At 42.3% G+C, this 14,188-nt stretch overlaps 1 protein-coding gene and 1 long non-coding RNA gene across 3 annotated transcripts in view; both read left to right on the top strand.

Moving 5' to 3' along the window:
- The window catches only part of LOC141755882 (uncharacterized), a 490,132-nt gene that overhangs the window by 314,091 nt on the left and 161,853 nt on the right, over nucleotides 1-14,188 (top strand). The window lies entirely within an intron of this gene.
- The window catches only part of LOC141755875 (MAM domain-containing glycosylphosphatidylinositol anchor protein 2), a 310,559-nt gene that overhangs the window by 251,227 nt on the left and 45,144 nt on the right, over nucleotides 1-14,188 (top strand). For both annotated transcript variants that reach the window (XM_074615183.1, XM_074615182.1), the window contains exons 12-13: nucleotides 786-1,058; nucleotides 13,363-13,511. In XM_074615183.1, the coding sequence (XP_074471284.1) occupies nucleotides 786-1,058; nucleotides 13,363-13,511 (422 nt within the window). The remainder of the gene's footprint in view (nucleotides 1-785; nucleotides 1,059-13,362; nucleotides 13,512-14,188) is intronic.

Below are 14,188 nucleotides of genomic sequence, written 5' to 3'. Positions count from 1 at the left end.
TCCATTTTGAAAGCTTGAGGTGCACTTCATCATCCTGTTACCAATTTTCCCGTGAAGCGTGACTGATTTCATTCAGAACATTGTTCTAGTTTTCATGCAAAATTGATCTTCCCGCACCCGCTGCAGCTCTCCCTACAATTGTTTTCACTCGTCATTTTTCATTTATTGCTGAGGCGTATTGACTTTGCAGTGGTGATTGTTTTAAAGTTTACTTGCAATATGGTTCCATGTCACCTTTTTCTTCCCCTGGCTCACCGCTCCCTATTCATGTACCAATATTAGACTGTCCTCCAAAATGTTTCTGTTCCTTTCTGTGTCTGTGCGTGATTTAAATATTGGTTGTTTGTCATTAAAAAAGTTTCTTTTTTCTTTCCAGTTATGTCCTCCCTCGGCGAGCTGCGAGTACATTGCTTAGAGCCATTTTCCATTTGTTTTCACACTTTCATAACCTGTCCTTGTTTATTTTTTTTTTCTTCATACCTATCTATTCTGACTGTCTTTTCTGTCTTCCAGATATTTTTTTCTTTTCATATCTCTGGAGGTCAGAGACAACCTAGTCTGACCGAGACAACATTGTCTGACCGAGAGGGCCCTCACTTGAATAGCGTCTGTCCTGCATAGATGTCAACGCACTTTCCTCCCACTCACTCTCTTTTTCCTCTTCTCTGCCCGCTTTATCAAAAGCTTTTTGTTCGTATCCTTTCATATTCCCACTGCACCGACACCCTTGACACACTCTTCTGTATCTATCAAATACCGGCTGAACTCGTCTGTCTCCCACTCAGACCCTCCGACGGTGGAGCCGGTGTACATGGAGATGCGTCAGGGCCTGGGGAGGCCGGTGGTGATGACCTGCAGAGTGCTGCGAGCCCACCCGTCCCGCGTGTTGAGATTCGAGTGGCTCCTGTCGAACCGACTGCTCCACGCCGGAGCCTTCGACGCCCAAAGAGACGAGACGGAGTACACCATCCGCAGCCTGAATCGAGACGGCTGGGGGGAGTACACTTGTAATGTCATCAACGAGGCCGGAGCAGGAAAATGCACCTTCCAGGTTACAGGTAAAGACTCGATTTTTTCATTATTTGATACTGTTAAGAATTGACAGTTCACTAAGCCCTTAGTTACTGTTGCTACGCCTGTTAATTTTTTTATTCTCGCACCATTCTTGCTGTCTACAATGATAATGCGGCAGATTAAATCCATTACTTGCACTTTGCTCGTTGCACTTTGCCCCCACCTACACCGCTTGAACAGAAAGACTGTGTGTAAGAAGTGAACGTAGTGAACGTGACATCACCCATTGGTCTGTGGACTGCCGTTTTGAAGCCTCGAGTTCGGCATTTTGGCAGTTGCCATCTTGGGTTTGGCCGTCGCAATGGTGCTTTTTTCAACCAAAACTGACATGAATAAGACATTTTTAACTAAGGTTGTAAGGCAACTCCCAGACCGGACAATCACAAGGTAGCCACGCCCTAAAGCGTACCCTGTTTTACCGTCTATTTGACACTAAATGGGACCATAATTTACTAAATGAACATCATGCTGTATTAAAGAAGATTTGAAACTAGAGATTGAGACCATAAACTCATGTTTACAATGTTACTGAGGTAATAAATCAAGTGAGAAGTAGGGTAATTTTCTCATAGACTTCTATACAATCAGACTTCTTTTTGCAACCAGAGGAGTCGCCCCCTGCTGGCTGTTAGAAAGAATGCAAGTTTAAGTTACTTCCACACTGGCTTCACTTTTCAGACCCCGGAGTTTCTCACTGGGAGAAATCCATAGTTTTACAGACCCGCTATGCCTAGTTACAGTTGCAACAATTTCAATATGCACTCCAGCTGGTAATTTAAGTGTTCACGGTGAACTTTTTTGGACAGCTGAAATTGGCCCCTCAAACATATAAGAGTCCTTGTCACTCTGTGTTTTATTGGCAAGGATGTCTCTGTGTGTGATAGACAATTCATTTAAAAGAAGAGTGGAGGAGGAAAAAAAAAATAGATCTTCAATCTGAATGGGACACGTCAATCATGTCGCCTCTTCCTCTGTCTCACATAATAAACCTGTTCTTTCAGATAATACACACTTACCCGTTCCTGGCTATTTTTTTTTGTTTTTTTTGAGATTGCCTCTGTTTTGTTTTCATCAATAGCTGGAAGTGTCCATCTCCTAGTTGTGTTGTTATGACAGGACCAAATTAGTTTGGCTGCGTTGAGTGACCGCAGGAACTCTGGCCAAGGTTTCAATCTCCCAGACCTCCCATTAGAGACGGGAGCTGCAGGGTCACAGGAGAAGTATTTGTCACTTTGATCCTCTGCCACTTAGGTTGCTCTCCTCTTTCATACTGTCCATTTCTCACCATCCATCGCCTGTCTTCCAATCGTACCTTTTCTGCACTCGGTTTTTCTCTTCTTTTGCTGCTTCTTGTTTGCTTTCCCTCGTTCTTCATTCCTCTCATTTTAAACGTCTCTCTACCGTCCTCCCTTTCTCCAGCTTGCCTGGAGAGGAAGATGGGCACCCCCCTTCCCCCCGCGCATGTCATAAATCAGTCCTCCCTGGTGGAACAGGTAGAGCAGAGAGACAGAAGCAGATAGTCGCCTCCAGCCATTTGTTTTTCTCAACAGGGCTGGGGTTATGCCTGCTATTGCTCATGTTCCCTCCCTCCCTCCTCCTACCTCCATTCCCCTTCCTTCCCTTTCATCCTCCATCCCTCCTTCTCTCTGTCTCCCACCATTGCTCCATTCCTCCCGCCCAATGCTCCAGATTCCCACCATCTGGACTCGGTGGTTGCCAAAGGTATGGAGGCTCTTTTAGTAACCCCCTGAGTGCAGGAGCATGGTGCAGAAAATCCACTTTTGTTCCTCCCATCATCCATGAAATCTGGCATGCCCCATTCCCTTAACTCCAGCTCTTATTCTTTAAGATTTTTTGTTTTTTAATTTTATCCTGAAACTCAATAGCCACAATATGAGCCTCAACGCTATTCTGTCGTGCGGCTGAAATAACAGCTCTTCTCTACGTTTTGTGAGCCCGCTTTGAGATGAAGCTCATTAAATATTTGTTATGGCTCATGCAGTTCGGTAGCATCTTGGGTTGCTCACTTTACAGAGTGAAGACAGGTAGACACCTCGGTGGATATTCCCTCGCCGCTCTCCGCCCGACTACATCTTGTTGATGTGTAATAAACACATCAGTCAGGATTTTCTGGCCTGAGGCCACAGAGGCTCGATTAAACACACCAACCCGGTCAACACAGCGGCAAAACATACATGTTACCATGCCGACAGACACATGTAAACTCACCAAAGTCAGGCATTAGGCCATTCTTTGGCTTATATAAACCTTGTCGCCTCAAAAAGTGTATTGTGCTAGGGGAGAGTGTGTGTTTGTGTGTGCATGTGCATGGATGCTCATGTGCCAAGTCATTGGGACATCTGTGGAAACAGTGAGTCGGCTGTAATAGCCAAGTTGGCCATTAAATTGCGCCAGGGGAGAGACCCCTCAGAGGGATGTAATGTGTACCACTGAGCTTTGGCTCGGGCTCTCTGTCATGGGAACCCTGACTTTTTAGCAAATGCTGAAATCATGCTCTTCTGAAGAGATAGAGTTGGGAGATAAAGAGAAGAAATATTCCACTGCCTTTGAGGCTCCATGCTGCTTTTCTTCTCTGTTTTCATTCTAGTCTGATGCAGTCCATGATTTATGCACTAGTCTGCATTTACTGTACATCCCGTCCTCAGGCTACGAATGTGTACTGATGAAGCAGTGATGGGGTGAAACACAGGTCACAGAACACACAGACATTGAATTTAAAGGTGTATTCCATCAATTTAGTGATGCACTTCAAAGGGTTTGGGGAATAACCATGGTTCTCACGATGTCACGAGATCACGCGAGAATCACAGGATCAAATGTCACACGGAAATCCATCTTGCCAGGCTTCAAGTAATGCATTTGTGTCCAGCTCACAAGAAAATGGACCAATCAGCATCCTGTGAGGAGCTACTGCAGCTACTGTTGATTCTAAACAATAACGGCAGCTCCTAAAGAGGTTAGGCGTAGATGTTGCAATAGCATTAGTTATATCAGGACTGGAGAGTATTTCTTCATTGAAAGAAGAGCAAAGAACGGCACAGAAGGCGATGTTTTCACCTTCAGTTAGTTTCGCCCTCATTAGTTTGATTGACAGACGGTTCATCCAATCATCTGCCAAGTATGTTTTTGAAAGTGCCTGGCCTTCTCCAAACAGTTTCCAATGACGGCTTCTCAGATGGTTCTGTGAAGCAAACCATCTGACAGGGTCAGGTTATTTCAGGACTCGCAAGAGCCAGTTTTTAAAAAAAAGATTTGTTCCAAATGGAAGCAGCAGAGGCTGAGATATTCTGACTTTTAGCCCAGAGTAGGAGCTACACTCTTAAATGCAAAAATCATTATGCAACTCAATAGCATCTTTCACTAGACCCCCTCTATCTCTTAACACTTCTTTTAAACCTGGTATTGCTGGGTTTCTATTAACATTATCAAGCCCAAGTCTAGACAGTGTAATATTCCCACAAGGCCGACTTTTTCATTTTTATTTGTAAACAAACCACACGTGCGCACGACACCCGCCGTCATGTCAGAATCGTGTCCAGCCACTGGCTTCTTGTCCGAATCAGCAGCTGGTTACTGTTGTCCAAGACCAACCACAAATAATCAACACAACATTTAGCTGGCGCAAAATTGATGCATCACAACAGATCAGCTATCGGTCTGAGGACAGATAAGCCTCTGGAGGCAAGGGGGCTATACCTCTGGGGTTCCGGTATAGCCAGTGGATATCCAGGCCAAGACTTCCTCTGTCTGTGTGCTGCTCACTGCTTACAGTCGGATTAGCAACTTTGAGATGCGAGCCTGGAGTTGGAGTTGAGGGACAATGTGTACAACCGAGTTTATAAGCTCATTTTAAATCAATAAAAACCTAAACCATTATCAGACGATAGCCGAGATTTCATTTCGGCCAATGCATTCCGCTTCTTTTGCTCTCCACACAGGCTCTTTACCTGCATTCAACCAAAGCCTGTTCAAACGTGATTGGTCAATACTACTCGGACTTCAAATGGAAACCAGAACGCTTCCAATGCCCAAATCTTGTCCCGTTGCCTACAGATTCTACATGTGAATACGGATTCTGTTTATTAGAGTAGGACCAACCATGGCGAGTAAACTGAACGTCATGAGGAAAACCAGTTGAATGCCCCTTTAAAATATTTGTCTAACTAGTACAAAACTCAAATGTATAATGAAACAACAAATTCTGCATAGCGAGTCCACACTTCTCCCTCCCTGTTTCCCTTCATCGACCAAACAATGCATACTGCAGTTTTGCTGCTAATCAGAAATTCACAAAGAAAAGGGCAAACACTGCTTCTCATTTCTCCCACGTTTAATTCCTCTTTTTGGCAGTCTGTCATGAATTACAAGAGAAGAACAAGTAAATTCTCAGGGACAATGTTCAGATATTCAGTGTCTGCATTCTGAGAGTTTGCTCATGAAATGAATTATGTTTCTACACAATGATGTGCTTGTCTGGTCCCAGTCTCCCCTTTTTATTATAGCCATTGTTCCTAATGATGCAGAAATCCCATTGTGGAACTTGGCGCCCATAGTTGGCTGCAATGAGATATCTGCATAAGTTTTAGGAGAGAAATGTATTTATTGTAGTGTGACATCTCATTTCTGTTCTGCATTCAGTTTATTTTGATATTTTTTTATTTGATCCATCATCTGTTTGGAGGAATGCTTGTGTCATCTTGATGTATTTGTTGTATGTTTGTTTGGCTCTTTGAGGTGTGTTTTAAATAGGCATCTTGGGCTTTTTTTGAGCTTCAGTAGTACAATCTGATGTTTTTCAGTGTGTGTGTGTGTGTGTGTGTGTTATTTTCATCTTTATCATTTTTCAAATCTTCAAGTAAAAGAAAAAAAAGTAAATTGATTTTACCTTCAAACCTGCACATTGCTCTATCTCAGGGGTTTATAAACCTTATCAGCGTTGGTCTCCAGTGAACATTTGTGAGTTCCAGACATGGTTTTTATAACTGGGCTATCTAGCCTTTATAGTCTGTGCCATGTTCACCTGAGTTGAACTTCACCCCCGCAGTAAATGGTAGAGGATGTTGAATACTTTCCGCAGCTCAAAGAGACATACTGACATAGAGTGCTCCATGGACGACGCATTTTTGTAGGCCAACCACGAAATTAGCATCGCCCTGGGTTCCCTCGACAAAAAGCCAATGGGATTTTTCCATTGGGTTTTGGATTATTGCAGAAAATAAGCTCTGTGGCAAACAAACGTTTATGATACATTTTGTTCAGCAAGATAATCTCCAATAATGAACACCACTTTTATGATTATCAAAGTGCGTTAGGAACGTTAGGCTATAAACAAACTACACCACGGTCGCATGAGCATGAGTATACACAATGACACTGTAAAGGTGGAAGAGTCGGCATGATGATGTCTAGTAGTCTCATTTAGCCACTTGTTAGCAACCGCTTTTTTTAAGACACATTAAAGCTGCAGTGGGTAGAAAAGGAGCAAATATGATGAAAAAAGTTATTTTTGCATGAGACAGGTAATCTGAAAAAAATCATGTGCCTCTGTGTCCTCCGGTGCTCCTAATGGCATCTGCAAGATTTCACAGACCGGAGGAAAACTACTAGTCAGAGCTGATCTGGAGGCTGCCGTCGATGAGAGCCTGCTGTCACTCGTGAAGTGCGATAAAGCGGTCACACTAAGCAGCGCTGATCAAATATGAATCAATATTCTGTTACAGTAATGCCTATTTCTCGCCTCAAATGTTTTCAGAAACATCTTGTAGTGTACTGTTTAGCTATAAAATGAGAAAGTTTGTGACCCGGCAGCCATGTTGAGATCTGTTGAAGAAATACCAAGCACCACCCACCAGCCGGAGCACAGCCAATAGTCTCCTGTCACGGGCTAGATTTTTTAAAACCTGAAAACAGAGCCATGAGGAGGTGCTAATTATCTCTCAGAGCACTTGAATTACAATATGCTAAAAGGTTATTATGGAATTTTTGCCCAATGATGCCAAAAACATTCCGCTTACTGCCACTTTAAGTCTTAAAAATTCAAGTGGGTTATTTATTGACCTATTTTGACCTTATTTTAGGCATCTAACTAAAAACCCATTCAAAAAACCCATTGAGAGAACTGAAAGTGCTAAAATGCTGCCTCATTTCTGGGTTTCAGGACTCATTACTGTAGCACTCTAGATGGATCCTGTAGGTAGAAATGACTGACGTCAAATGGTCAGAGTAAAAAGCAGCATATGACTAATATTATATGTGATGTGTCAGGCTTGAAGGACAGACACAATAAATTCTGCTATTTTTCCTGTCTTTTTCTATTTTCTGATCTATTTTCGGTTGTTCTGCTTCCGTTATATCAATGCAATATCACAAGGTTAGTCACTCTAGAGCAGCCTCCCATTTATACTGACCAAGAAGGATACAATCAGAAGTCACAGCGGGTCAAGACAAACAAAATTCAATCCCAGTTAATTTGATCAATGAATAGAAATCTTTCTGCCTCTTTTTTTTTTGTTCAAGTGGATTAGGCGAGGAGGGAGGAGGTTGAGGAAGAATGAGCTGAATAGTCGGGGTGGAAGTAACTCATTACAAGTTCAATGCCATTTCCCTTTTAAAAAAAAAAAAGCCACAGAGAGATTTCATTCTCCATCCCAGAAGGACACAACCAGGCAATTACCGCCAAGCCTTTTAATGTCTCTAATGTCTTCTCCCTAAAGTCAGTTAGCTGTTCGTGCGGCGGCGTTGGGTTTGTCTCGGCCAGCTGTGCATCCATATGTGAGCGTCGTTCCTGCCACAAAAGCCTACACTCACACGTAAGCCCTGCACCGTATAGCACCGCTCGGCATATGGCGGTGCTTTCCTGAATAAGGAGAAGGCATGTTCACAAACCCTTACAAAATGAAACGGAAGTCTGCAAACAAGGTCAACTTCTCGCCTGAAGGGTTTTACTGAGCTGTTATGAATCATTGCATTGGTTCTGCTGTTATAAACAGGATTTTAAAAAATCAATTAAGCCTTCTGTACTTTTATGTTTGATGTCTCCCACTCAGGGTTATCTGTTTCAAGCGGCGTAAGTGGGTTAAGTAACGTGCTTCACCACACATAACGTATTATTAGGAGCGAGGGCCATCACTACATTGAATTTCACATTTTTGTAAAAGACAACAATTCGCTTGTGAGTCTCTGCTTGAAATGTACTTTTAAAAGTTTTTTTCGCAATAACAGATAGCTATTGATGCAATAGATTAGTACAAAACACTTAAGCTAAATGAATAAAGTGTATGAATGCAATCCTTTTAGTCATGTAGGAAATTTTAAATACAAATAATGAAACCATATCATAATATAAGTTGGTTTAATTAAACTTTTGCGTCTTGAGCCTCTTCATTTCGTTATCAGCTTCATTATACAGCATAAACTACACAAACATAACTGACAGTATCTGCCAGGCTGGCTTATGTAACATTTACTGTACAGCGTGCTGTAAACACAGCTGGCTCCATACAGCCAAACACTGCCAAGTGAAGAGCAGACAGTAATTATCCTTGCATTTTTTGTTGGAAAAATAAGTGTTTCTGGTTGTGTTTCAGTGAGCAATAGAGGCACTTTGCTTTATAGCATCTTCAGTTATAAAACAGGAAGGTTGGACTTGCAGTAGACATCTTAACCTTGTGAGATGAATTCTTTGCCTCAACATAAAAAAGACAAACATTTCAAAATGCGTTCCAACAGTATTGCTTTTGCATGTTTTTCTTTTTCTCTCTCTGAATGATTTTATCTGCCTGATGAATGAGTGTTCCTTTACCTCCGATTAGAATATTGTATTTTAAATAGCTTTATCCATGTAAAGGCCAAGTGATCTGCAGTCGGCTGCCCAAAGCATCATTAACCTGATTTATTTTCTAAAATGCAGAACAAAATGCCCTCAGTGTTGATTTTGACTCACAGTATCATCCTGGACGATTATGAGAATTGATCAAACCCGTCAGAGCCCGAATGGAACCGCTAATCTTGTTTGTTTTTTCCCCCTCTCTGCTTTTGATTTGTTTATATTTGAATGATTATGTCTGAAGTGCACAATTTTACAACTTAACCTGGGTACAGAGAAATTATGAAATATGCCAGGGTGTTATGGATTATGTTTTCCCCTGTCTGCTTAACTATTCAGCAGTGTTTGCCCCGTATTGTTTTCCTTGTCGTGTATAGATTTCATCTCAAGACAGTGCATACTTTTGGCATTCACATCAGTTACAGCTAATGTTGCATGATTATACAGCTGATTATACTGCTGAGTGAACAGTCAGTCAGATTCCCCGAGCACTGATTGTCCTCTTCTAACGTCTAACGGCTGGCTTTCTTGTATATTCGTCCTAGTGTCAACAGACCAAAACCAACAATGCGTTTGTCCGTATCTCCACACTTTTATGACTTTGCTACCTTGTCTGTGGCACTCAGCCTCAAGCTCATTCGTTCCTGTTGAAGACACAGATCACTATTCTATCATATTTTTTAGATGTGTGTTTTTTTGCAAATTTGATACTCAGCATTTGTTGAGGAAATATACTCAGCTGCAGTGATTAATACACTTTTGGTGCATTAGTTGGTATTTATGGCAGCAGGTTGGTGTATGTTGAATTGACTCAAAACAAACTACAATGCCCATGTTCATTGTGATGAACCAGTGGGCAACCTCCAGGTCTGAAAAGTGAAGCCATTGCAGAAGTGCCTTAAACTTGCATTCTTTCTAATAGCCAGTAGGGGGCGACTCCTCTGGTTGCAAAAAGAAGTCTGATTATATAGAAGTCTATGAGAAAATGAGCCTACTTCTCACTGGATTTATTACCTCAGTAAACATTGTAAACATGAGTTTATGGTCTCAATCGCTAGTTTCAAGTCTTCTTCAATACAGCATGATGTTCATTTAGTAAATTATGGTCCCATTTAGAGTCAAATAGACCATAAAGCAGGGGATGCTTTAGGGCGTGGCTACCTTGTGATTGACAGGTCGCTACCACGGCGTTGTCCAGTCTGGGTGTTGTCCATGTTTTCGTTTTCAGTTCATGAAAGTTAATTCTAACCTTTTCGGGCACCTAAAAATGTCTTATTCAGCGTTCGGTTGTACTAAGCTCCACCCTCTTGTGTCACTTCTGGTTGCAAATAACCAAGATAGCGACGACCAAAATGCCGAACTCAAAGCTTCAAAACGCCAGTCAACAAATCAATGGGTGACGTCACGGTGACTACGTCCACTTCTTACATACAGTCTAATGAACTTTTTATCCAGCATTGGCTGCACAGTCAAAGCCCGATAGTAGGGTCAATTCATTGTTGTTGTTTTTTTTTTTTTTATTGGATTTGTTTGTTTAAGAAAAAATATAGAATAACACCAGCATTAAGACCTGCTCACACCAGAAAGGGGCTCAGCAACCTCTCTGGAGTTTGTAAGCTTGATAACTAGCTTGCTAACTTTTTTAAGCTCGGTCACTAACAGCAAAATAGGTTTGCTCAGTTTATTCAAAGGACACATTTGTACCATGGATACCTGTCTCATAACCGTCAGCAGACCAAGCCTTTTTTGTGGAGCAGTTAATACTCCAATAGGGGGGGGTTACATTAAAGTGGACACTGCAATACAGTTAATAAGCCACGATAAGATATATGCTTCCTCCTTCTTGTTCTCTCCAGCTCTCTGAACCCTCAAATATCAGCACTGTCATGACGGTTTGCTATCGGTCAGCAACACAAATTCCCATGTCAGTGTTCACCAAAGTTGAACTCTACAAGAAATATTTGTAGGGATTTACTTCATGACTCCATTTGAATGGATTGATTTCCTTTCAAAATTTTAAGTTTTAAATGCTGGTTTGACAAAGCCTATCCTTCTTTCTTGTCATGTGAATAATGTCAGTATTCAGATCCAGCTCAAGATTAAAGCCACTAGCCTGCTGTATTACTGTACAGGGAATTCAAACCAGACAGATAACCCTTTGAACTTATGACCTTCACAAACTCATGAGTCACAGTTTATTTCCCCCCTTGAGTGTCGCACGTCGAATCAAATTGAAGGAAACAAAATGGTTCAAGGATCTGTTCACACCAAGGAGCCATCGGGGAGGAACCCAGGAGTCCACTAAAATGTTTAGGGAAAATAATGCCGTTATAATTCATCAATGACATAAACTAACTTGACAGGTTTATGCAATTGCCTGACATACATCAACTACTTGCTGCGTCTCCACACGGATACATCAAATCCCAGTCCTGCTTTTGTTTGAGCTAACAATGGCGGCTCCGCTGTCTTCTCCGTGGCTATTAAAAATCATCTGCCTTGGGTATTGTCACCCTTCAATAAACAAGCCCAAATAACAGAGGGGGCGAACACAACAACGTGTCATTGAGGTGAATTACTATTCTTTGCCTGGAAGGTCATCCTGTAAGCTTGTTTCTAGATCTTGATTAAAACACAATGTTCTGCCAGCTCCGATACTTCAGCTGTCAGAAATCAAGCTCGCTGGCTGTGACTGGAAAGCTGAGAATCTTGAAAGATGTATTCAGTCCATGCCACGATCGCTGTCGAAAAATAAATCCTCACAGATCCCAACAAAGCAAACCGTGTTATTGAAAGAGAAGCTTTGTGAGGATCTCTGCGGTGGATCCACCGGTATGAAAGGATTTTCACCGAGGAGGTAATTTGAGGGCAACGCATCTAGCCATTGATTGGAATGGACACTTGAGGATGTAGTGACATTCACGACGCATACTACAATCTGGTACACGCTTTGATTCAACGTCATGAAAGTATTCCATGTCACGTACCATGAGATGAAACTTTAATGATCCTTCTGGGAAAATTGGGTCAGAGCAGCAACAAGGAATATCATATGGAGTGGGTAAAAATAGAACAAAACAGAACATAGCCAAGATAAGAGATACTGTACATCTTTGTCATGCTAATTCAGTCATTCTTTTTGGGATTTAAAGGAGTGTCACTGTGTTAACAAATGACACTTTTACAAGTTTGCATTTAAACTAGAGCATAAAAGCAAGCCTGTTCATTGCAAAATAAACCACTGCAGCAGGGCAGAGCTACAGTGTACAAATGCAAAGCAAAGGATTGAGATCTAATAATAATAACAATTATAACTTTCTATGATTACAGTTAGAATTCTCATCTATGTCACTAAGGGTGTGCAATGATAAAGGGACACCCAGCAGGAGAACTCTTGCCTGTGGCCACTTGCAGCGTTTGTTACATCGTTGACATTTTCATGTCCAGGACGCTAAATATAGAATCCTGCCATGGTGAAGGCGTGACCCGCCCTACTCTGCCTCTGATTGGCTAGTACGCATTGCCTTTGTTGGTTGGATTAGTTAGTTTTAGGCATGAGTGAGATTGGTTAGGGTTATAGTAAGAATATCAGAGTAAGCCAATCAGAGGCAGAGTAGGGCGGGTCATGCCTTTGCCATAGTAGGAAAAAATATCACATCCAGGACTTGCTTTGTTTACATTTTATATCAGTCTGCATACGCATGTAAGCACACAATCTGTAGAGACATCTACAACTGCAACACCACTACTATGGCTGAAATAGCCCTTTAAAGGAACAGTGTGTGACATTTCTGGGGATCTAATAGCAGAAGAGGAATATAATATTCATAACTATGTTTTCATGAGTGTATAATCACCTGAAGCTAAGAATCGTTGTGTTTTCGTTAGTTTAGAATGAGTCCTTCATATCTTCATAGGGAGCGGGTCCTCTTCATGGAGTCCGCCGTGTTGCTCCACCATGTTTCTACAGTAGCATAGATTAGAACGGACAAACCAAACATTGGCTCTAGAGAGAGCCTTTCACGTTTTGAAGTTACCTGAAGGCCACCGTAGTTCTCCGACACGCTTGTGAAACTGCGGTAACGTGAGCCGCGGAGTGCAAAACCGTGGTACCACCAGTCGCCCTCTGACTTACGTTGGTCCTAATGTAGTGTTATTTTGGAAAGGATGACCTCTAAGCGAAGCGAACGGCGATACCACGGTTTTTACACTCAAGTTACCACAGTTTTAGAAAGGGAGGAGTGAGAGGAGGGGTACTCAGTTGGTTGCAATCTGCAACCACACCACTAGATGCCACCAAATCCTACACACTGTACCTTTAATACAGTCCTGGCAATTTTGTAGTTAGGCGTGAGCTGCAGGCGCCCTTAAATCCCACTATACGGTTTGTAGACATTATGTTTTTCATCTTAAGTGAGCTCATCAATCTGCTTTCTCTACAGGCAAGGCCTACCCTCCAGAGTTCTACTATGACACCTACAGCCCTCTGTGGCAGAACCGGCCCAGAGTCTACGGCTTCAAGCTCCAGTGGACCCAGATGAACCCCAACGCCGTGGACCGCATTGTCGCCTACAGACTAGGCATCAGACAGGTAATATGACTAAGAGTTGTCTCCCTGAGCACTCACCCTCCTGCCTGCTGATTTGTTCTCTTTTTCTCTATTTAACCTATGTGTGCTTTGTTCAAATGCTGGTTGTACTCAAAAGCGTTATTCATTCCCAGAGAAATCTGTTCTCAGAGAGCTTTTGTTACAGCCAGAACACGAGTTTTAAAGCCAGAAATGAAAAATAATCGCTGAGTCATTGGTATTGGTCAGCCTCTTTTCAACCCTTCTTAGATGAATTAGAGTTGCTTTGTGCCACGGGGCAGTAAAAACCTTTCTTATTGCCAATTTAAGCATGTGATAGAAGTGTTTGCACAGCTTGCTTGTTGTATTCCGTTTGACAGCGCCAAATCTTCCGCCTCGATTCATTGACTGTCTTATTCTGCAGTTTTTGAGGGTGTGAATGAGCCTCTGCGGGCCGGGCAGAATGACTAAGAACCTGTCAGGGGCGGTCGTTTGAACGAGCTCTGTGGTTTCCACGAATTGCTTCTGTTTTTTTGCTCTCCATCAGAAGCTCAGTCAGAGGAGTGGAAGGGAACCCCGCAGAGACAAAGAGCAAGCACAGCTCCTGTTTGCTACTCAAGTAAACTCCACAGATGACAGGCTGGTAGCGTTGATGGATGGCATGGTTACTTTTTCTCTCTTTGGCAATCAATGTGTCCCTT

Source organism: Sebastes fasciatus, chromosome 18 (genome assembly GCF_043250625.1).
Source record: "Sebastes fasciatus isolate fSebFas1 chromosome 18, fSebFas1.pri, whole genome shotgun sequence".
Taxonomy (NCBI): Eukaryota; Metazoa; Chordata; class Actinopteri; order Perciformes; family Sebastidae; genus Sebastes; species Sebastes fasciatus.
Note: the sequence above shows the minus strand (reverse complement) of the source record. Positions and strands in the feature narration are given on the sequence as shown.